Source organism: Epinephelus fuscoguttatus, linkage group LG23 (genome assembly GCF_011397635.1).
Source record: "Epinephelus fuscoguttatus linkage group LG23, E.fuscoguttatus.final_Chr_v1".
Lineage (NCBI taxonomy): Eukaryota > Metazoa > Chordata > Actinopteri > Perciformes > Serranidae > Epinephelus > Epinephelus fuscoguttatus.
Window position 1 is genome coordinate 33,123,638 of NC_064774.1, and position 21,173 is coordinate 33,144,810.

Below are 21,173 nucleotides of genomic sequence, written 5' to 3' on the forward strand. Positions count from 1 at the left end.
AAAGGGGGGATATCACCACCTATCATAGCTGAGTTCTTCAGTCAATACATCGATTCCCCTCCCATGCTTGTACACTGGGACAAGGACAGTAGTCCAATTAAATGGCCTAGTTGAGCTGTAACTGTAGCTCCACTTAACTGTGGTCGTAAGAGTGAGCACAAGTTCTGGTTTTGGTCTCTGCAGAGTAACGATGGTAACAAACCTGGCAACTTCAGGAAGTTGTGCACAGTCACCCAGGCCCCCAGCAAGTGCTGGACTTTGAAGCCAATTTGACATAGTAACCAAATTGTGAAACCACAACTTTAGGGTCTGTCACATGATGCCATGTGGCCATAAAAGACTTATTCCCATAGAACTAGATTGGGAAAGCGGCGTCTGTAAACTGGCGGATACATTTTTTGAGCGTCATCCCTGCAAAATGACTTGTTTCACTTTCAGGATTTGATCCATCTGGTCTGAAAACATATTCTAGCAGAGCCACATGATTAAATCATTTTATCCCCATTAGAGTATGCGGAGGGCAAGACCCAAAGTTATCTGCTCAGCCGGCCAAGTCTCTGATGTGCTATGAGCCCAACAATTCAGAGGATCTGGGTTATTTTACACCTGGGAAGTCGAACTTTTTAGCTTTATGTGCCACGTTGGATGTATAAAGAGACCTGGATACAGTGGTGGAGGTGAGGCCTAGTTTATTTCTGAGAGTTTCTCATTAGTGCATGAAGCCAAAACAGTTCAAGTGCCAGGTATAAAATTACCCTGATGATCACCACTGCATCTACACCGTGCGGCCCCAAAAGCAGGTGCACTAGAGACTGATGATGGCCGAATGCAACCGAGAAGCCACCTCCTGCTGGCCGAACTGGCAACTTCCAGTTCAGCACTCTGCTAACTTGAATGGGGATGAAATCGTTTACTTGTGTGCCCTTTCTAGACTTTCCACTTCCGGGATAGTAAAAGAAGTCATTTTGTGGGGGTTTTGATGCTCAAAAACATGTGTCATAATTTACAGACCTCTCTTTCACTGTGGAAGTCAATGGGAAAAGACTTTTTGGGCCACAGACGTGATGGTGTAATTCCACATAACCGGATGCCAAGATGACGCCTATTCATTCCTATGGAGTTGCTCACCTCACACATACACTCAAAAAGTTTTCTAGCTACTGGGTTTACGTCTGCGGTATATGGCCCACTGAATATGCGCAGTAGGTTTTCTCCTGGTGGCCCCGCCTGCGAGTTCCTGCTCGCCTCATAGACTTTACATTGTGATGATGTCACAGATTTTTAAATCACTTTTCTCAGCTTGAGGTTTTACAAATATAAAACTACCATGGCCGCAGGGGATTTTTTTTTTTTTTTTTTTTTTTGCTGCAATATTGTCAGTGGCCACTGGGGAAAAATTGATGCAAGGCTGAGCTGCTCCTCTGGAGGACTGGCCTGAGGACACTGAGCAACTTTCATGGGAATGAACAGGGCCCCGCCTCCAACGCTGTACACATTACTTTTATACATCCATGCAGTCACTGCACCTGACTGTCATTCACCAAGCAAAAAGTTCAAGCCCGTAAGTCCCTCTACAAGCACATTTCATTCTTGAATGATACCATTATCTGGTCAATGACTATTGATTGTGGGGCCATGGTCCCCTAACCCCAAAACATGTTGACCAGAAATCAAATAATCTGCCTGAAACACCCATTTTACTCATTATGTGAACAGTTTCTATGTCTTTTCTGTGAATCTTGCTTCCAAACATGAAATGCTTCTTTTAAAGTTTTCTTATTCATCTAAAAGAAGTCAAAATATCCACCAAGTGTTCACTGTAGAACATGAATTGCTTAAAAATTGATAATGTTTTACTACTCCACTACTACTACTTAATACTGTTTTACTGTTTACTGACATTGTCTGTCGTTATTTTTAGAGGAATACTGTTTGTACAAGTCAAAATTTTGATCTGTGGCCCTACATGATAAGTCAAATAAGATCATTAAAGTCTTAAGGATTCATCCTCTGGGGATCATGATGCAATCATGCAATTCAGATATTCTCTCTGGAGCAAATAGTATCAGTGCTGCTGATGGCTACATCCAAAGTTGGCTAAAATCTAGAGCCATGAAGCCTTGTGATAAACCTCTACGCAGTAAAAGAAATCAATGCCCACAATGACAATTCTCCATATAATTTATTCAATAAATGTTAAATCATCCATATTAGTACTATCTGACACATCTGTTAACATAATGAAGGTGAGCTGTCACTCATTCAGCATTAAGTTATATAATCTATAATTATCCTCCACCTCTAGTTATTCATTATTTAAAGGGGCTGTATGCGAAATTCAGAGTTGCCTGCACATGGTTCTCAACATGGAAGTAGCTGAGCCAGCAGCTAGCAGCTAAAGGTGCTAACTCTGTAAACAGCAATAAACAATATAGCTACAATGCTGACAGAGCTAACGGTGTTAACCAGGAGGAAAGTAAAGGGTTAGCTATGTTTCTATGTCACCGCCATCCCAATATTAGTGGTAACTGCTGTGTGAGCGGGGATGAGCTAGCCAGTGGGGTACACACACAAACTAGAGGCATATGGACCAGCAACAACCCACAAAGCAGCTCGGATTACAACACACACAGAGGGAGCGCGAGTTTTCTATAACACCATTACTCCACTATATCTTTACATAGCAAATACTAATGTTGCTGCTTTATTAATGCTCTGAATGTCGCATTCAGGACCTTTAAATGCATGTGTAAATAATATATGAGTATCGTTCCTCAATTACCTCTGAGTGCTTGACTGGGTAAGATACAGCAGTGTTTAAGTCTAACATTCACATACTGAACTTTAATAGATTCAAGTGTGGCATCCACAGTCTAAAAAGATGAGTGGACAACATCTGTTTCTACGATGTTCTTCTCAGTGACAGAGTGACACATGTGCTCTATTGAGGTAGAAACATCGCTTCAATACTGGATGCATCGTTCATTCTTTAGAAAGCAAACCTGAAATGTGCTGAAATAATACAGTACTGCAGGGCTGACCCTTATAAAAGGAACGTTTGGAGGAGCTTTACAGAAGCTTTAAAGTGCACCGTAACAGCATGATTATCACATATATGGTCCTTGTGTTGTCATTCCAGTGTCGTACATAATTAACAACTCAGCTTTCATCTAAACACTTTCTCTTGTGCAAGTGAATGCAACAAAACATAAGTAAATGTGCAGATATGAGTAGAGCTAATTCAGCAGTAATCATAACATTTCTGAAATTAGACAGTGATCAACATGAATTAATAACATGTAAATGTGACGTGAGTAAGAGCTTACAGTCTAAGATGTAACTCCCCTCTGAAAAGGACTGCTTGATGGGACACACACCACAGAGGACATGACAGAATAACAAGTAAACACAGAGAAAACATACATTAATCTCTATCCAAGCACTGACAGGACTGATCCATTTTCAGTGTGCAAAGAAAACAACAAAGGAACTCTTTTTCATAATTCTGTACTGAAATCCTATTTCCTCTTCCCTCATCAGGGAGGTCAGGCTCAGGAACACAGCAGCACTAAGCGTCTTGTTTACCTACACTTTGAGCTCTTGAACCCACCACATTCATTTTTGTTGAAGACAGACTGAATAGAAATGACTACTACATATCACCCAGCAGAAATGAAAACTAGCTAGCATGACGAGAATTTTGTCAGACTAAACAAATTATAATGCTTATCACTGACATAAGCATGTGTTAGACAATATATTGACAAGACCTGTTGAGTAGCAGATTTAAGAAGAATGACAGGAAAGCAGACGTGGGTTATCCTGACATGAAGCTACAGCAATGACATACTGTACCCGCTAACAATTTATGGCTAAACACTGTTTGTGTGGTTAAAAGTTTCTTAAAATAAGCTGCTATGGCAATGTTAGCATTTAATCAACATGGTGGCCTCAGTTTATGGCTCTTGCAGACCCAGGCATTCTAAGATAATTAATACCCAGTGATCTTTGCAAACCCAGAAGGTCTTTAAATAGGGATGCGCAATAATATCTGCACGTCATCGGTATTGGCCAATATCTGCTTTAAAATGAACTATCAGAATTGGCCAACATGATTTTTCTTATTTTGTACAATGAATGAAGATTACATACATTGATAAGCATTCTATTTCATGTCTCCATCTGCTGGTGGGCCATCACGAGAAGAGTATGCATGCATAAAATGATAATTCCACTACAGAAAAGACTTGACAATCACTAAAATTAGGCAGCAGAAAAAAGTGGATGTATCGATATCCGCTATAGAAGTTGTTATATAACAGCATATCAGAAATCAGCACAAGATCCAATATTGTGCATCAATATCCTTAACAACACATAATGTTGCTTTGAAAATTCAATTTTCTGTCCATCGGGATTACAGATGTCAACTATTAATCAGTTAACCCCTGAGGATATTTTGGAGCTGTTAAACATGTCTGCCTATAGGTTAATTTTGCTACTCTTTACAGCACTGCGCACCACCCAGGTCTGGTAGGAGCTAAACAGCTAGCAATGCTGCTCATTTTGCAGTACTTGCTATGACATTGTCTTGACCCAACAGCATTGCTGGGTCACACCAAATCTAAATGGACAGCACTTTGAAATGCAGTGCTAAAGCTCACTAAGGCAATGGAGCACCAGATTAAAACAAAAGGCCTCTTGTATTTTTTGTTGTTGCTGTTGTTAAATATCAGCTAGTTAGTTACTAGTTAATGGGTGTCGGCCTGTCAAAAGCAAAAATGGACAGCTCTAATATCCCTTTTTCACAGCGGACATTTTGACATGTCATAGTAGGAAAAGCACAGGTGAAACTGCAGATTAATTCAGTTCAATTCAATTTTATTTATAAAGCCCAATATCACAAATCACAATTTGCCTCAGGGGGCTTTACAGCATATGACAATGAGCATTGGCTCAGTTCCATTAAGTGTCCCAGTAAGCTATTCAAGCGAGATAGCATGAACAATGTCAGGACCTCCCCTAAGGATGCAGCTATCATTAATGTTAATAAATACACCTGTGCTTTTCCAACTATTACAAGTCAAAATGGCTGCTGCAAAAAAAAAACAATAAAAAAAATTGAACCTGTTTCCATATCTGCCTTTCTGCTTCTAATCCAGCTAACCAAAAAAATGACACCTCTCTTTGCTTATTTTGTAAAATACAAGAAAAGTGTATTTTCGTATAGAGCTATGATATAATAATGAAACCGATAATACAACTTTTGAGGGACTTCAGGGGCCCTGTATGAGAGGCACTGAGGATTGTGTCAGGACCGTCAGAAAAGCTGTGAGTGCTATTGAATAACCTCTGGGTTTTTCAAAGATTGTGGGGTGTATATATTTTTTGAAAGATGTATGCTTAGCTCTGTGACTTAAATATTATGATAAATACATGACAGCTACAAACTGCTGGGTGAAATATTAACCTTATCTATCTATGAAGTGCAAATCTATTCAGGAAGTTCCTGATTAAGTAGTACAACAGTACAATACTGCCAATATTTCAGCTATCACTTTTCCAAAGTATGGCTTTTACTCCGAGAGGTTGCTATACATCACATGATATAAATAGCAGCCTTTGATTTCCTCATTTCATCTATGTTCGCAAAGCAGGCTTTCACACTGTTCCTCTGATGTTTTTTGAATGATGAACATGAGCTGTCTGCAAAAAGATATGCATGTACAGTGTGTACCAGGCCCAACAGCTTTTCATACTGATTAGAAAACATCTGATTTACATGACATTTAATCTGAGCTAAAGGACTTTATGCAGTGTGAACATAATCTGTTGGAAACTAGCCATCAGCGTAATGAATACAAATCATACAGCAGATGTATTCACTATACACACTACTCACATCTATATAACCCAAGTATTCCAGCAAAACATGTCAGCAGGATGTCAATGTATGCTTCAGACTGTTACACATCCCTTAAGGTTAAACACGAGCATGGCTTCTTAATGACAGGGCAAGTTTGACTGGCCTGCTGAAAGTGCTTTGCTGTATGACTGATATGAGCTCTCAGCTATTTCTGCTGCTTCGTCAAGGCCACTGCACTGCCTGCTGCAAGGGTCACTTGAAGAGAAAGGAAATGAGATTGCGTGTGAGCGTTCATGAAAGTCAGAAGAAGAGGTGTGGTTAGCATAGCCCAGAAAAAGATTCAGTCAGTGTGAAACAACAGTTTAAACCATAGCAGAGAGTTTTTTTTTAAAAGATGCTGTTCAAGGTCAGAGAAAGGGGGAAGTGCAGCAGGAGGAACTACTTAACAACAGACTACACATCAGCAACTTCTGTAAATTGTCACGCTGACATTTAAACCACATCAGCCAAATGTTTTATGAAACATGTTCTCCTGGGTACCAACACCTTTCCTGTGTCCTCAAGTGTGCAGTCCCTAGAGGTAGTTATTATCGCCACTGCTCAGACATCCTGTTGGAACATGCTGGAGCAGCTCAGGGGAAAGAACTGGCAAGGTCTTTCAGTATCCACTCAACCAGACAGCCACCCTGTGGTGCGTTCAGAATATAATCCTTTCATCTGCCGTTGTCCCTGATTTCTGCTTATGAAAGCTTGAAAAATATTCTCTAAGGGGTTGGAACATATGAGGGACTTGAAATGAGGAGGGAAATATTGTTTTACTTGTGCGCTTTTCTTTGCGGCATTACTCTGTATGCATGTGCAATTCTTACTTCACAGTTGGGATGATAAAAAAAAGATGTGTGATCAGTGGCATTTCAGGTGTTTCTTGGAATGTTCCTTAGCTAGCTGGTCTCTCTGGGGTCCGTAGATGCAGTTGGCACACCAGGAGAACCACACAATGATGGAGATGATGGTGGTCTGGAGGAGGAGCATCACCCCGTAGGTGGAAGCTATAGTAGGTCCAGGTAGGCGGGAGAGGGTGGCAGGGGGCAGCAGCAGAGTTGGGCTAAGTAGGATTGCCCTCACCTCGGTCTTGATCATATGAAGTTCGTCGAGAATGGACAAAAAGGTGCAACAGTGAAACCACTGGTGGCTGTGCCCCCAGATGTCGAAGTGACCCGGGGCTAGTCGCTCAGGGAACTTGCTGATGTTGAAGACGGCTGACACCAGCAGCCAGAGGCAGTGGCGATAGAAGAAGCTGGCCGTGGAGGTGGAGGCAGCAAAGGAGGAGGAGTTGGTGGCATATGGCGATCTGGTTAGGAGGCGGTAGAAGACTGGTGTGGAAGACACGAGGAATGGGAGGAGGAAAACAAGGGTTCGGATGAGATATCTGTGTCGCCTCCACCTTTGGCGAGTATTGCAGCAAGATAAGACGCAAATGATTGCAACAACACACGCGCATGGGATGTAGAAGGTCTCAAAGAACACACTGAAATCTGAGATTGCATAGGATGATGTTAGAGATCCTGCAGGCTCATGTTTCAAGTCAATATGGGAGCCATTGTGGCCTCCTGTCTCCACTATCCCTGCCCGGGGGTGGATATAGTAGTAGTACGCCAATGATGAGCCAACCGTGTAGGAGCTGATAGTGCCGTAATCCACAAAGAAGCAGACTTCTCTAACCACCAGAGACATTGAGTTAAGTAGGTGGGCCATGCTGCTAGCCATTAACAGACAGAACACCCCAATAAAGTAGTTCCACAATGGGTAGAAGAACGGGGTGTCACCATGCGGCGCACCTTCCCAACCAAAAACCTCCACAAAATAGTACGAAAAAATGAAAACTGGGAGGAAGTGTGTCCAGAAGTTGCCTGTTTCATTAGTGGGCCTGAATGCTGATAGTAAGCAATCCCTCAGGCTGTAGTTTGGGAAGCGGTAGCCAGTCAGGATGAAGTTCTCTATAACCCGAGGCGGTACATCCGTATGCTTCAGAAGCGGTAACGGCTGCCCGCATTTCAGAAGCATAATGGCGACAGTTGATGTTGCTGAAAGCCAACGATATCTCTTTGACTTTTCCTGCACAGCACCTCACTTTTTAATGCTTGGCTGTTAACTTTATTGCTGGTCACAGCATAATTAGTGACTGCCATACAATCTCTCACTTACGAGTGGATAAGGCATCTACAGGCTGCTTGCTTAAAAAGACCTTTCAGCCCTGCTTGTCTTTGGACCTTTGATCCCAGCTCCACTGTGGGCCTCATGAGCTGGAGGTTAATCCAAAGAGCAAAACTGGCGTATAGTCCAACAGTATACCGAGAGTAAATTTTAGAGCCACCTGCTTGAGTAATTTTTCCCTTTGGTTTCCTCTTGACTCCAGAAGGTTAGCAAAACATCCAGCATGCAATGCTTTTCATGCTCTTCCCTTATTTTGCATTGAACGTATGCACATTCACGTGTCTTGTTATGGACAGTCCTGCAGCAGCAAATAAAAATGAAGGTCACTTATGACTATGTTACAAGGTTGAACAGGACGTCAGTTACTGTATCCATCCGCAGAGATGTCCTGAAGACGCTCCATGAAGCTCTGTGGTATGTAGGTCATGCCGGCGTTCAACACTATATCGGGCTACTGCAGGCTTCTATTCCTACTGTTGTTCCTCGTCCATCAGCCTGTATCCACGACCGACTTTCAATTCATTCAGCTCCCATTCCGTTGCAATGCAGGGCGCTGCAGAGAGGAACAAATCCTCCGGGACTGAGAAGCAAAGCGGTAAGTGTGCCGGTGTTCACCCCCTTAACGCAACGTCACGTTTAAATATATAGGCTACGTCGGGTTAAAGGTGGGAGGCTACCAGGAGTCTGTAGCCCTGAGAGGCTGGAGCCGACCGGCATTTCGGCGAAACACTGAGGAGAACAGAGACTGTTTGACAGGTACCGTAGGAGCATCAAGATACACACGCTGTAAAATGGGGTTCCGGTTATGACTTTCAAAATAAAAGTCAGAGGTTTGTTTATGTAACACTTCATTGAGGTCATATTGCTAGTTTACAGTTACCTATTAGCACTGTTGGGCAGTAATGTAAATGTAAATGTAATGTATTAGTGGTTACCTTCATTTGAAAGTGATAAGGTACTTTACAACAGTACTCTTTTGTAGAGAAGTTGCTTACTACTACTACTACTACCAAAATGAGCTCAGAAGAACTAATGTTCATTTTAAATGGATGATAGTCATGTTGTTTCACAGCAGGTAATCGAAGCACAGAAGCTCCAGTTTATTACAGTTCATTTCAAACTGCAGGCCTGACCCACTCATGCATTCACATACAGTGGTTACCACTTTGTATTAAAATTCTCTCCGGGCACTCCGGCTTCCTCCCACAGTCCAAAGACATGCAGACTGGGAACTAGGTTAATTGGTAACTCTAAATTGTCCGTAGGTGTGAATGTGAGTGTGAATGGTTGTTCGTCTCTATGTGTCAGCCCTGCGATAGAAGGTTAGAAGATGAATGAATGATAAATATTTGTGGGCCTATGATATGAAACACAGTAAACAAATGTTGAGGTTAGCGCAACAAACAGAATGGTGTGTGAGTCAGTCATTATAACTAGCCTAAATTGATAAATGTTAATGAAAACACACTGAACATGATAACTGCAGTCCCAGATATGCTGATCACCGGCATCCAGCTCAGCACTGCACTGAGACCATTCCATAGTTTGACTCCCAAAACTGAAACACATCTGTATTTTACATCGGTTCTCACTTTAGGCTACATGTTTAATAAATAAGCAACCCTTTCAAATTGTAATTTCATTCTCTTTGAATTGAACATTTGAATTAAACTTAATTCTGAATAGTGATCACAATTTTTGAAAACATTTTTATGAGTGCTGGAAATAATGAAGCACATAGAATTTTACATAGTCCCAGACCAATAGAAAATTCATAATTTACATAGGGAAAAACTGCCATTGCCACTTCAATTATACAATGCTTTGGAAATACAGTTCCTTATCATAGTCAGGACAATAGAGGAAATTTGAATAGGGTATAGTAGTATCAAAGACACTTGACATTTTTATTTTGAAGGCAAACTCCCCCCGTTTCCGGCTTCTTTCTCAGTAACTGTGTGCCTTGAGGCAATTGAACGGAGAGTGCTGAAGTATCTCAAAGCTTTGGCTTTACTACGGTTTTCTTTCCTCGTATTTTTTCGGTTATGCCTAGAGACGCATGTTGATGGAGACAGAAGCTGTTTATTAATGACAGAGAGTAGTGTAGCCGTGCCGAGCCGGCGGTGTTCCTAAATCTGCTTAAAATGCACAGTCCGTCCTTCAGTAATCCCGTTAGAGCACCACTGCTCTCCCCTCCCCTCTGTACCTCTGAATATCTCAACCTTTTATAGAGCTCCTTATCCTCTCTTCCTTTGTTTCCGTTGTAATGTTGTAATGTTCACTGAACATACAGTGCAGTGGTCAGATTTATATCGTTATAACTATTCTAACATCTTATATCTTGGTATCTCATAGTGTTTTGTTACGACTGTTTTATTATAGTCTATAAATGTGCTGTCATGGTACAGTAACAGTACAGTAACCAAGCCAGTCGCCAGAAAAATGTTGGCACTGTACGTTTCTGCAAAGCACATATACATTTGCGCATTATTATGTAGTAGATACATTTAAACTGTACATTTCAACAACACTGGTAATGTGTGGTTAGCTTTCAGCACAAAAACCACATGGTTATGGGAGTTAATATTAATAATAATAGCCTAATAATTAATTATAGGAGGCTTATCCCTGCAGGAAAAGCAGCAATGTCTCAGTAAATAACAATCACTTTTTGTGCCTAAAAAGCTGCTGGAAAAACAGCGACAGGTTGCTACAAACTTGCTAATTATTTTATAATTTGTTCCATCCATCCATCCATCCATCCATCCACACAGGACTGGATTTAACCTGTACCTGTACCATGTTTGCTTAATTTCACCATTTTATTTGTAACATTTGTTACTGAACAAATTTATGATTCATCCAATTTATGATTCAATCCAATACCACACAGACAACCTACAGAGCCTGGTCTCACTCAGAAGTCATTGAAATCCGGCACTTGGCCAGTGACGACATGATATGCTGCCATTATAGTTAAATGGTGCCTGGTGGCGTCAGGGGGGAAACATGGCGGGACAAGGACAAAAGGTAAGGTGGCGAAAGTCCGACTGGGGCTGTTGGGAGGGGCAGTGAATGGGTCATGCAAACACTGACTTTCACCCATTAGAGCGCTGGTCGCGTCCAGTAGGATTCTAAAACCAAACCCTGCTCTTTTATCCTAAACCTAACCATGTGATTTGGTTGCCCAAACCCAACCATGTGTGTTTGTTGTTGAAGGAGAAAAAACATCAATTTGCAGTGTTGTACTGACATAGTGGGTTTATTTTGAAAAAGACTGTATGTAAAGGTCCGTTGGGAGGTGTTTCGGGCATGTCCAACCGGGAGGAGACCTCGGGGCCGCCCCAGAACACGCTGGAGGGATTACATCACCTGGCTGGCCTGGGAACGCCTCGGGGTTCCCGCGGAAGAGCTGACAGAAGTGGCTGGGGAGAGGACTGTCTAGGCTTCTTTGCTGAGGCTGCTGCCCCCGCGACCCCGACCCGGATAAGCGGAGGACGACGAGTACGAGTACAAGTACGAGTACGAGTACGAATAAGTCAATAAGTAATTTATTCCATTGAAATATCATTGATGTATTAGGCCTATAGAAAAGTGATTTATCTTTTTATAAATGACAAAAGGCATATCTGCCTAATTTTTGCTGTGGTATCGTGATACTACTCAGAACCATGATACTTTCACTGATATCGTACTTTCACTGGTGGGGGGGGGCTCCAAGGTGCCTCTTGCCTAGGGCCCCCAGAGTGTCTTGAAACAGCCCTGATGTCAACAACCAACGCACCCAAAGTACCTTGCACATTGTATATGGATGTGGAAAGTCCATGACCAAACGTAAATATGTGACGAGGTCAGAGTGAAAATGTGTTGACTACAGCATGTTGGATGTTATGTAATTTAAAAGTAACAGCACAACAATAAAACCAAAGATGCAGACCGCATAGAAACAAAATGATATAGAAGCTTATTTTCCACAGGTACGTTTTTTTTCGGCTATTATGTCTTTATGTCTCTTGTTGTTTTTTAGTGTTTTTTATTTTAGGCCAGTTCTAGTTAAATGTATTTATGTAGCCCATTGTAAGCACAGATTTTCCACACAATATCACTTTATATACCTTTATATGTGTTTATACTGTCTACACAGTGTTATATTATTTCTATACGACATCTATTGTACGTCTGGAGAATCTGGAAGAGGGATCCCTCCTCAGTTGCTCTTCCTGAGGTTTCTACCATCCCCCCCCCCCCCCAAGCCATTTTTGGGGTGAGTTTTTCCTTATCCGCTGTGAGGGTCCAAAGGACAGAGAGATGTCGTATGCTGTAAAGGCCTGTCAGGCAAATTGTGATTTGTGAAATTGGGTTTCATAGATAAAATTGATTGACTGATTATATTATTATATACAGTATTTTGGCTGCTCTTCAGCAGCCTTGCAGAAAATAAATGTTGCTCCCTTTGTCATGTCCTGTATATCAGTTAACCAGGACTGCAGGCAAGTAACCCTGCCCATCACCCTCCAGCAATGACTGTTGTTGGCCAGATGTCAGGAAGTCTTTGAACCAGTAATTTTGGCAAGATGGGGTTGGAGGTGGCGGTGGAGGTGGGGGTGGGTAGAGTGGCCACTTTCCAAAATCCCCTGAAGAATAAAAAGCAGGCCACACTTCAGTGTGCAGGAGAATGAGAGAGAACTACAACATGCCTTTTTTAATCAGTGACTGACAGGCACAAAGGATTTCATGGATGGGGAGCCACGCCTGTTGCTATCTATTGTGACATAAGGAGATAAATGGTTAGATAGATTTACATTACACACCCCCAGACAGACTCACAAGTAAACTGAAAAACTGTACTCTGTAAAACATTCATGTCTCAATTACATTATAGTCCAACTGAAAGCATTTTTTAATGAAAGGGATTTATGATTTTGTCAGTGACTTCCTAACACACTTAGTTATCATTTGATTTGCCTAAGGATCAATGACATTCCTGCATGTTGCCCTACTAATACCACTTTGAAAAGCTTGGTGTCTTTGAAGTGCAGAGGAGCAATGAGCTAGTCTGCATGTGTAAACAAGACACAGACCTGTCACAGCTGCAACAAATATGCAGTGAGTCGTTCACTTGAGTGGTCGTGTTTTACAGAGGGGAAATTGCTGCTTTTACATATTTATGTCTTTCAGCCATAAAAATGATGACCATCTCACTGTTTTATTGAATGATGGTAGCACTTTCTCTTTCTCTCCATTTCTAGAAATCCTCTAGCAACCCTCCTCTCCCTGAAGGTCTGGTGTGGCGACTCCAGGGAAGATGGTGTGTGCTGATCAGGCCAGACACTGGAGTTATAGGTGTACTATCCAGGATTGTCACTTACTGTTTGTAGCCACACTAGCCAGTGAAAGAGAATGCCAACGCCAGATTCACTCCCATATTAGTCTTGCGTAGCTAAACCTTTCTCCACAGCATTAAGACAGGTCTGCAATCACTATATTACCATTCTGTTATTGGGGGGAAATGCTCTGGCTTGTTTTGGTTTGTCAAAACCAATCACAATTGTCCTGGGTTGCTCTAAGCCCAGGATGTAGCAACAGTGCTGTTGTAGCAACGGTGCAAAATAGTGTCAGGGGAAACACACACAGTGACAGGGCTAAGTGTTAGCATCAGAGAGCTTTAATGGTTATTGATGGGTTAAACAACAGAGCCGTGCCGTTTTAGTATTATTTAGTACGTTAGGTGGAGCTACAGTTACAGCTCGACGAAGCCATTTATTTGAACTACTGTCCTTGTCCCAGTATACAAGCACTACAGTAGAGGGCAATATGCCCCCTTTCAGCTTGTTAGTATTAGACCTTTTCTTCTGCATAGCTCTTGATATAGATTTCACCATGTTGTTATTGGCTTCCTCTTCTGTTACATATTTAATGCTATTTGACCTCCAAATTAAAGCCTAGGGAGGAAACCTTGGAGCATGCACAGAGTGCAGAGAACAGTTTGGTTCTGATTGACTGTATACGTGCAAGAGTAATTTGACTCCCAATCATATTATCTGGGTGTGTTAGTCCAAAGTAGAGAATCTCGATTTAGTACGATTTCAGTCAGACTAACATGTTTATATGTACTTCAAGAGTCTGGTTTTAGTCGGACGAACACTATAAATCCTTTTTCTCTAATGTCATGTTAACATACTGAGTGTGAGTTTGTTGGGACTGTTTAGTCAGCCCATTCTCATTCCGAAGTCGTCAAATACCGACACTTTATCAGTGATTTGGACGTGAAACACCTGACACCAAAACCCACCTTTTGCGGCTCCTCCCCCTGCTGCGATATATGTATTTTCATATTTTAAAAACAAAATGTAACCTCTGAATATCTAGAAAAATGGAAATATCAAATTTAAAAGTCCTTTCAAGTCATCTGTCTCAAGTCAAAATCAAATCAAGTGATGAATACCAAGTCAAAGTCAAGTCGAGTCTTTCTTTAGCATTTGTCAAGCAAGTTTTAAGTCCTCAAATTTGCGACTCAAATTGGACTCAAGTTAAGTCATGTGACTCAAGCCTGGTGTTTGCTCCTCATATTAACGTAGAGCAAAGCCATGGAGTTGTTTTCTACATTTAACCATGTATTTTTTTTTTGACATCCTGGCATTCGTTGATTGATTTGTTGACACAGATCGTCAACAGCAGACACAGCAGGATACCCTGCATGTAATATGTACATGTGAAAGGCCACAAACAAAGCAACGATATGTTACAACTTAGGATGAGAACATGTTGGTTTAACAGGTCATTGTTGGTTGTTAGCGCTGCTGCTGTGTTAGCTAGTTCTAACCAGGTAGACTCGTTTGGAGGACAGCTTTGTTTACAGTGGCAACAAACAGTCTGCTGGTCTGGCGGGGAGTCAAGACGGTCTGAAATTAGACCCCCAGCACAAAAATGATCATTTTCGAGTATTGACTGGAGATGTTTTGGAAGATGTGTCAATCAAATCTGTCTGGTCGTGTCAGAAAAGAGATCAATATCAGGCATGAAAGTCCTGCGACTCTCAGTCTGGGCTTTTCAGCGGCGTGTTTACAAGTTGTTTTATTTGTTGTAGATCTTTTCCACAATTCACCGAAAGAGAAAAACAGGCATGCCTTATTGGACAGTTAAAACCTTGCTATTTCAGCATCTATGTTGTTAGCTCGGAAGGTTGTTGTGTCTCATAGTGAAAGGTATTTGGAAAAGGCTAACACACAGAGAACAGAAGAAAGGGAGAATTCCCGCCAAAATAACTGGCCAGTGAAAGGATTATAACCACAGTCTACATCTGCTGAGTCAGACCACTCTTGTTTGGTGTTTCGCCTCACTATATTTGAGTTTTTTCAGTGCTGTGTCTCTTGGATGCCTGCTGCTTACGGTTTGGCACCTGGTCTCTATCTTTGTATATAGCCTCAACCTCACCTGATTGCTCTGGGGATACACAGCCAGAAATGTCTCAAACACAAAAAATAAGAAGAAAATAAGAAAAAACAGACAACAAACGGATTAATACACCACCACACACTGAGAGTGTGTCAGAAGTGATGATCATGAAGGATTACTTCTGTTTGAGTCTATACATAGTTTTCAGGAAAATCCTGCAGAGTGTATCTTGAATGACCCTCACTGAGTGCTGGATTTTTGCTAATGGCTTGTACATGAAGTGGAACATAAAGCCACTGGAATACCTCAGAGTCAAAGATACAAAGAAAAACAACAGAACAGAATAACATGATTAAAAATGTAACAAAGAACAAGGGAATAAGAATGCAGATTAGAGATTGATCCAAACTGTTTATAGCCGAGAGCATTCATGGACTGATATCTCCAGTGCTGCAGTAACATGCAGCTCAGTCACAACATGTCCAAATTAACAGGATCTCTTCCAGCTGATGAGTCAAACAGTTCTTCATTGTTACAGTTCTTCTTAATCTGTACACACATTTCTTATAACCAGAGGCTAGATTGGAATGAAAAGACGTGGGTGCACTAAACCAAAAGCTGCATGCCATTCCACAAGTGATCTGCTTTGAGCTTTTTTGACATCTGTTTGATGAAATATGATTCAATTTTAACAAATGTGTCAATTCACACAAACTCTGAGGTGAATGCTGCCTGCATTTATTTAACTATGCTGACCACCTTAGACTACTGAGTCAGTGTGGATTGAGGAGATTGACGCTTCAGTAGTGCCTAAACGCTGCTGACGTTTCACATCTGTTCTGACAGCCAGAACATAATGTTGCCATGGCACATTTTTGCAAACCACAAATACTTACATTTGCAGGTTTCATATCAGTGTTTCTCAACTGCCATTTTTTTTGTTGAGACATTGCTGCTTTTTGCTGCTGGGATAGTGGCACAAAAAGTGGTTGTTTTTTATTGAGACACTACTGTTCTTTCTGCCTAAATAGCAGCATGGAAAGCAGCTATGTTTTTTTGCCAAGACATAGCTAATTTTCTTGCCTGGATAGTAGCACAAAAAGCAGTTGATTTTTACTGACACATCCCTGTGTTTCCAGCGGGGTTTGTGCTCACCAAATTAGGTATTTTAAGCCAAAACATGACCTTTTTCTAACCATAACCAAATGTTTTTTGTGCCTTATGATAATTATGACATTTTTGCAAATTTGCAAGTTTCAACAAATACCCTGCATAATAACATGCAAATGTAACAAATCTGTGATTTGCAGAAACATACAGTGCCAAGATTTTGAGTAGTTATTTAGCTGGGTCTGAATAAGTGTTGCACTGTGAGCTATTAGTGTGTGGCTTGGTTTTAGTAGCATTTTGATTGAATCCAAATTCTGGATCACAACTAAATACCAAAGATCTGTCATCAGCTTTTGTTAGGCAGAAACCATGTTCATATTCAAAACCTGCAGCTACAATCTGAAAATTAGATGACCCCCAGATTATACTGTACATAATGACAAAATATGTATTTGACACCTTAAAATTACACCTTTTGCCTACTGACTTTTAAATTTTCCACAAGCTACCTGCTTGAAATATTGCAGGTCCTAATGCACAACTCTTTAGTTGATAGCTTAAAATGCTGATACAGAACACATATAAGTTTAACTGGGAAATTCTCCTGAAACTTTTGTGATGCGATACACATGACCATTTCGGCACTCTGCTGGTCTTGTTGCGTTACAAACACACACACACACACACACACACACACACACACAAACACAAATACACACAGAGATTGCGCTATAGGGCCACTACTAAGTCCCCATCCCAGTATCGCGGAATCAACAGTCATGACAGGCCTGACATATACCATACATGTTGGCAGCACTTAAACAACACCAATGACATAACATGGCGATAACAATAATTTACTATCCATTATATGGCAGCTGATCTCGTCCTCTGCTCGGAGGGTAAGGAGCTCCTGGACCTCATTGTTTTCCCAGTTTGCTGACATCTACAGCCATTGTTCTTTTTGTTTTACTTAGTTGCTAACTGCTATCAGCTGCTTTTTAAATCTCAAACAGTGGGTCACATGTATAACATGTTTTCAAAACGGCATCAAAACATCACACCCATCCTGCAAAGTGGCCCGTGTAAGCGGCTTTCCTGTTTATACAGGCACTCAGTACGTTTACATGACATTAGAGAAACTTGATTCCATCGTGTTGGTCTGACTAAAACCAGACACAACCAGACATTTAAAATCCATGTAAACATATTAGTATGACTGAAATTGTACTAAATCGAATTTCTCAAAGGCAGACTAACACACCTAGATATGCGCGTTGGAAATCGACTTATCCTGCATGTATACAGTCAGTCAGACCCAAACTGGCCTAGGCGCTCTGAGCGTGCTCCACAGTTTCCACCCTGGGCCTTCACCTGGAAATCAAGTAGCATTAAATGTGTAAGAGAGGAAGAAGCCGGTTACAACATGATGAAATCTACATCCAGAGCTGTGCATTTTTGGATGGACCACTTTGCCACCAGTGAACTGTAGCTAACTCGTTTGTTGATTGTTTGGTCTTTGACGTAATAGGAAAAAGGTCCAGTACTAACAAGCTGAAAGGAAGCATATCACGACCTATCATAGCGGAGTCAGACATACAGTACAGGCCAAAAGTTTGGACACACCTTCTCATTCAATGCGTTTTCTTTATTTTCATGACTATTTACATTGTAGATTCTCACTGAAGGCATCAAAACTATGAATGAACACATGTGGAGTTATGTACTTAACAAAAAAGGTGAAATAACTGAAAACATGTTTTATATTCTAGTTTCTTCAAAATAGCCACCCTTTGCTCTGATTACTGCTTTGCACACTCTTGGCATTCTCTCCATGAGCTTCAAGAGGTAGTCACCTGAAATGGTTTCCACTTCACAGGTGTGCCTTATCAGGGTTAATTAGTGGAATTTCTTGCTTTATCAATGGGGTTGGGACCATCAGTTGTGTTGTGCAGAAGTCAGGTTAATACACAGCCGACAGCCCTATTGGACAACTGTTAAAATTCATATTATGGCAAGAACCAATCAGCTAACTAAAGAAAAACGAGTGGCCATCATTACTTTAAGAAATGAAGGTCAGTCAGTCCGGAAAATTGCAAAAACTTTAAATGTGTCCCCAAGTGGAGTCGCAAAAACCATCAAGCGCTACAACGAAACTGGCACACATGAGGACCGACCCAGGAAAGGAAGACCAAGAGTCACCTCTGCTTCTGAGGATAAGTTCATCCTAGTCACCAGCCTCAGAAATTGCAAGTTAACAGCAGCTCAGATCAGAGACCAGATGAATGCCACACAGGGTTCTAGCAGCAGACCCATCTCTAGAACAACTGTTAAGAGGAGACTGCGCGAATCAGGCCTTCATGGTCAAATAGCTGCTAGGAAACCACTGCTAAGGAGAGGCAACAAGCAGAAGAGATTTGTTTGGGCCAAGAAACACAAGGAATGGACATTAGACCAGTGGAAATCTGTGCTTTGGTCTGATGAGTCCAAATTTGAGATCTTTGGTTCCAACCGCCGTGTCTTTGTGAGACGCAGAAAAGGTGAACGGATGGATTCCACATGCCTGGTTCCCACTGTGAAGCATGGAGGAGGAGGTGTGATGGTGTGGGGGTGTTTTGCTGGTGACACTGTTGGGGATTTATTCAAAATTGAAGGCACACTGAACCAGCATGGCTACCACAGCATCCTGCAGCGACATGCCATCCCATCCGGTTTGCGTTTAGTTGGACAATCATTTATTTTTCAACAGGACAATGACCCCAAACACACCTCCAGGCTGTGTAAGGGCTATTTGACCAAGAAGGAGAGTGATGGAGTGCTGCGGCAGATGACCTGGCCTCCACAGTCACCGGACCTGAACCCAGTCGAGATGGTTTGGGGTGAGCTGGACCGCAGAGTGAAGGCAAAGGGGCCAACAAGTGCTAAACACCTCTGGGAACTCCTTCAAGACTGTTGGAAAACCATTTCAGGTGACTACCTCTTGAAGCTCATGGAGAGAATGCCAAGAGTGTGCAAAGCAGTAATCAGAGCAAAGGGTGGCTATTTTGAAGAAACTAGAATATAAAACATGTTTTCAGTTATTTCACCTTTTTTTGTTAAGTACATAACTCCACATGTGTTCATTCATAGTTTTGATGCCTTCAGTGAGAATCTACAATGTAAATAGTCATGAAAATAAAGAAAACGCATTGAATGAGAAGGTGTGTCCAAACTTTTGGCCTGTACTGTACTGATGTCAATAAATCGACTTCCCGTGCTTGCGTACTGGTACAAGGACAGCAGGCCAATTAAATGGCCTAATTGAGCTATAACCATAGCTCCACATGCATGTAAATATACTGAGTGTTTGGGCGCTGACACTACCTCTTGTGGCAGATTAAAGGGGGATAACTGTCCCCCATTCTGCAGTCGTAAAGGCAGCATTACCGCCTTAGACAGGGAATGTAAAAGGGGCTATGGACACAAAACAGGATGCTGTCAGTCACAGTAAAATTGCTGTATCCAGTCTATTGAAGTCAAGAGATTAGTCACCTTTTTTAATTAGCGTTCGGCCTATTTTAAGCCCAAAGTAGTAACCAAAGCAAAGCAGCTGAACTAACTGAATATTCTCACATTAGCCAGAGGACATTTATAGGAATTTTTCAACTTTCTTTCCAATCAGATGAAAAGATTAATATCAGTCTCATGTCTGTTTGCAAGTAAAGAGCTGGAGTCAGGATGTGGAGGCAGCATAAGGGCTAAGGAAGCAGGGGATAGCTAGCCTCACCCTGTTCAAATTTCAAAATGACACTTATAGACACCCTAAAGTTACATGCTTAACATGTTATATCCTAAAGTAATTGTGGTTTTCTAGGGTTTTACTGAAACAATGGATGAACAAGTTTATCCACCAAGCACTTGCATACACCTGTCTATACCACTACTGCCTATATGTTTGGTGTGTGAGCAGTCCTAACACGACTGGTGGTGTGTGTGTGTGTGTTGTTCTTACAACCTGGAGTTTGGGAAGAGAGCTGAACCAAGAGATATTACACAGGAGAGCACGCTTGAAACCTGTGAATGGAAAAACACACGCAGACACACACATACACACACACACATACACACAAAATAGTATTTCACAGACAAAGGCTGTCTGCTCAAGGGAAGGAAACTCTGGTTTCCTTCCCATCATTCAACAGCTGACAATATATTTCACAAACACAACTTCACACGTAGAAAACAAGCAACTAGTGTACTGTACTTTATGTCCTTTGAAAGTTGACACAAACACAACAATCACTGATGACCAGTGGCTTCATTTATGAAACTTTGCAGACAATCCACACTATGTGCTTATGTATGTACAAATGAGGAGATGTTCATTCATTCATTCATTCATCTTCTAACCGCTTCATCCTCTTGAGGGTCGCGGGGGGGCTGGAGCCTATCCCAGCTGACATCGGGCAAGAGGCAGGGTACACCCTGGACAGGTCGCCAGACTATCGCAGGGTTGACACATAGAGACAGACAACCATTCACACTCACATTCACACCTACGGACAATTTAGAGTCACCAATTAACCTAGTCCCCAATCTGCATGTCTTT

At 41.6% G+C, this 21,173-nt stretch overlaps 1 protein-coding gene across 1 annotated transcript; it reads right to left on the reverse strand.

Annotated features, from left to right (window-relative positions):
- Positions 1-2,163: 2,163 nt before the first annotated feature.
- On the reverse strand, positions 2,164-8,808 carry paqr9 (progestin and adipoQ receptor family member 9). Its single transcript, XM_049568887.1, has 2 exons — positions 2,606-8,808; positions 2,164-2,299 (listed from the first exon to the last, which is right to left on the reverse strand). Exon 1 carries the CDS (start codon positions 7,928-7,930, stop codon positions 6,770-6,772), a length of 1,161 nt encoding a protein of 386 aa, XP_049424844.1. The 5' UTR covers positions 7,931-8,808; the 3' UTR covers positions 2,164-2,299; positions 2,606-6,769.
- Between the last annotated feature and the right edge of the window lie 12,365 nt (positions 8,809-21,173).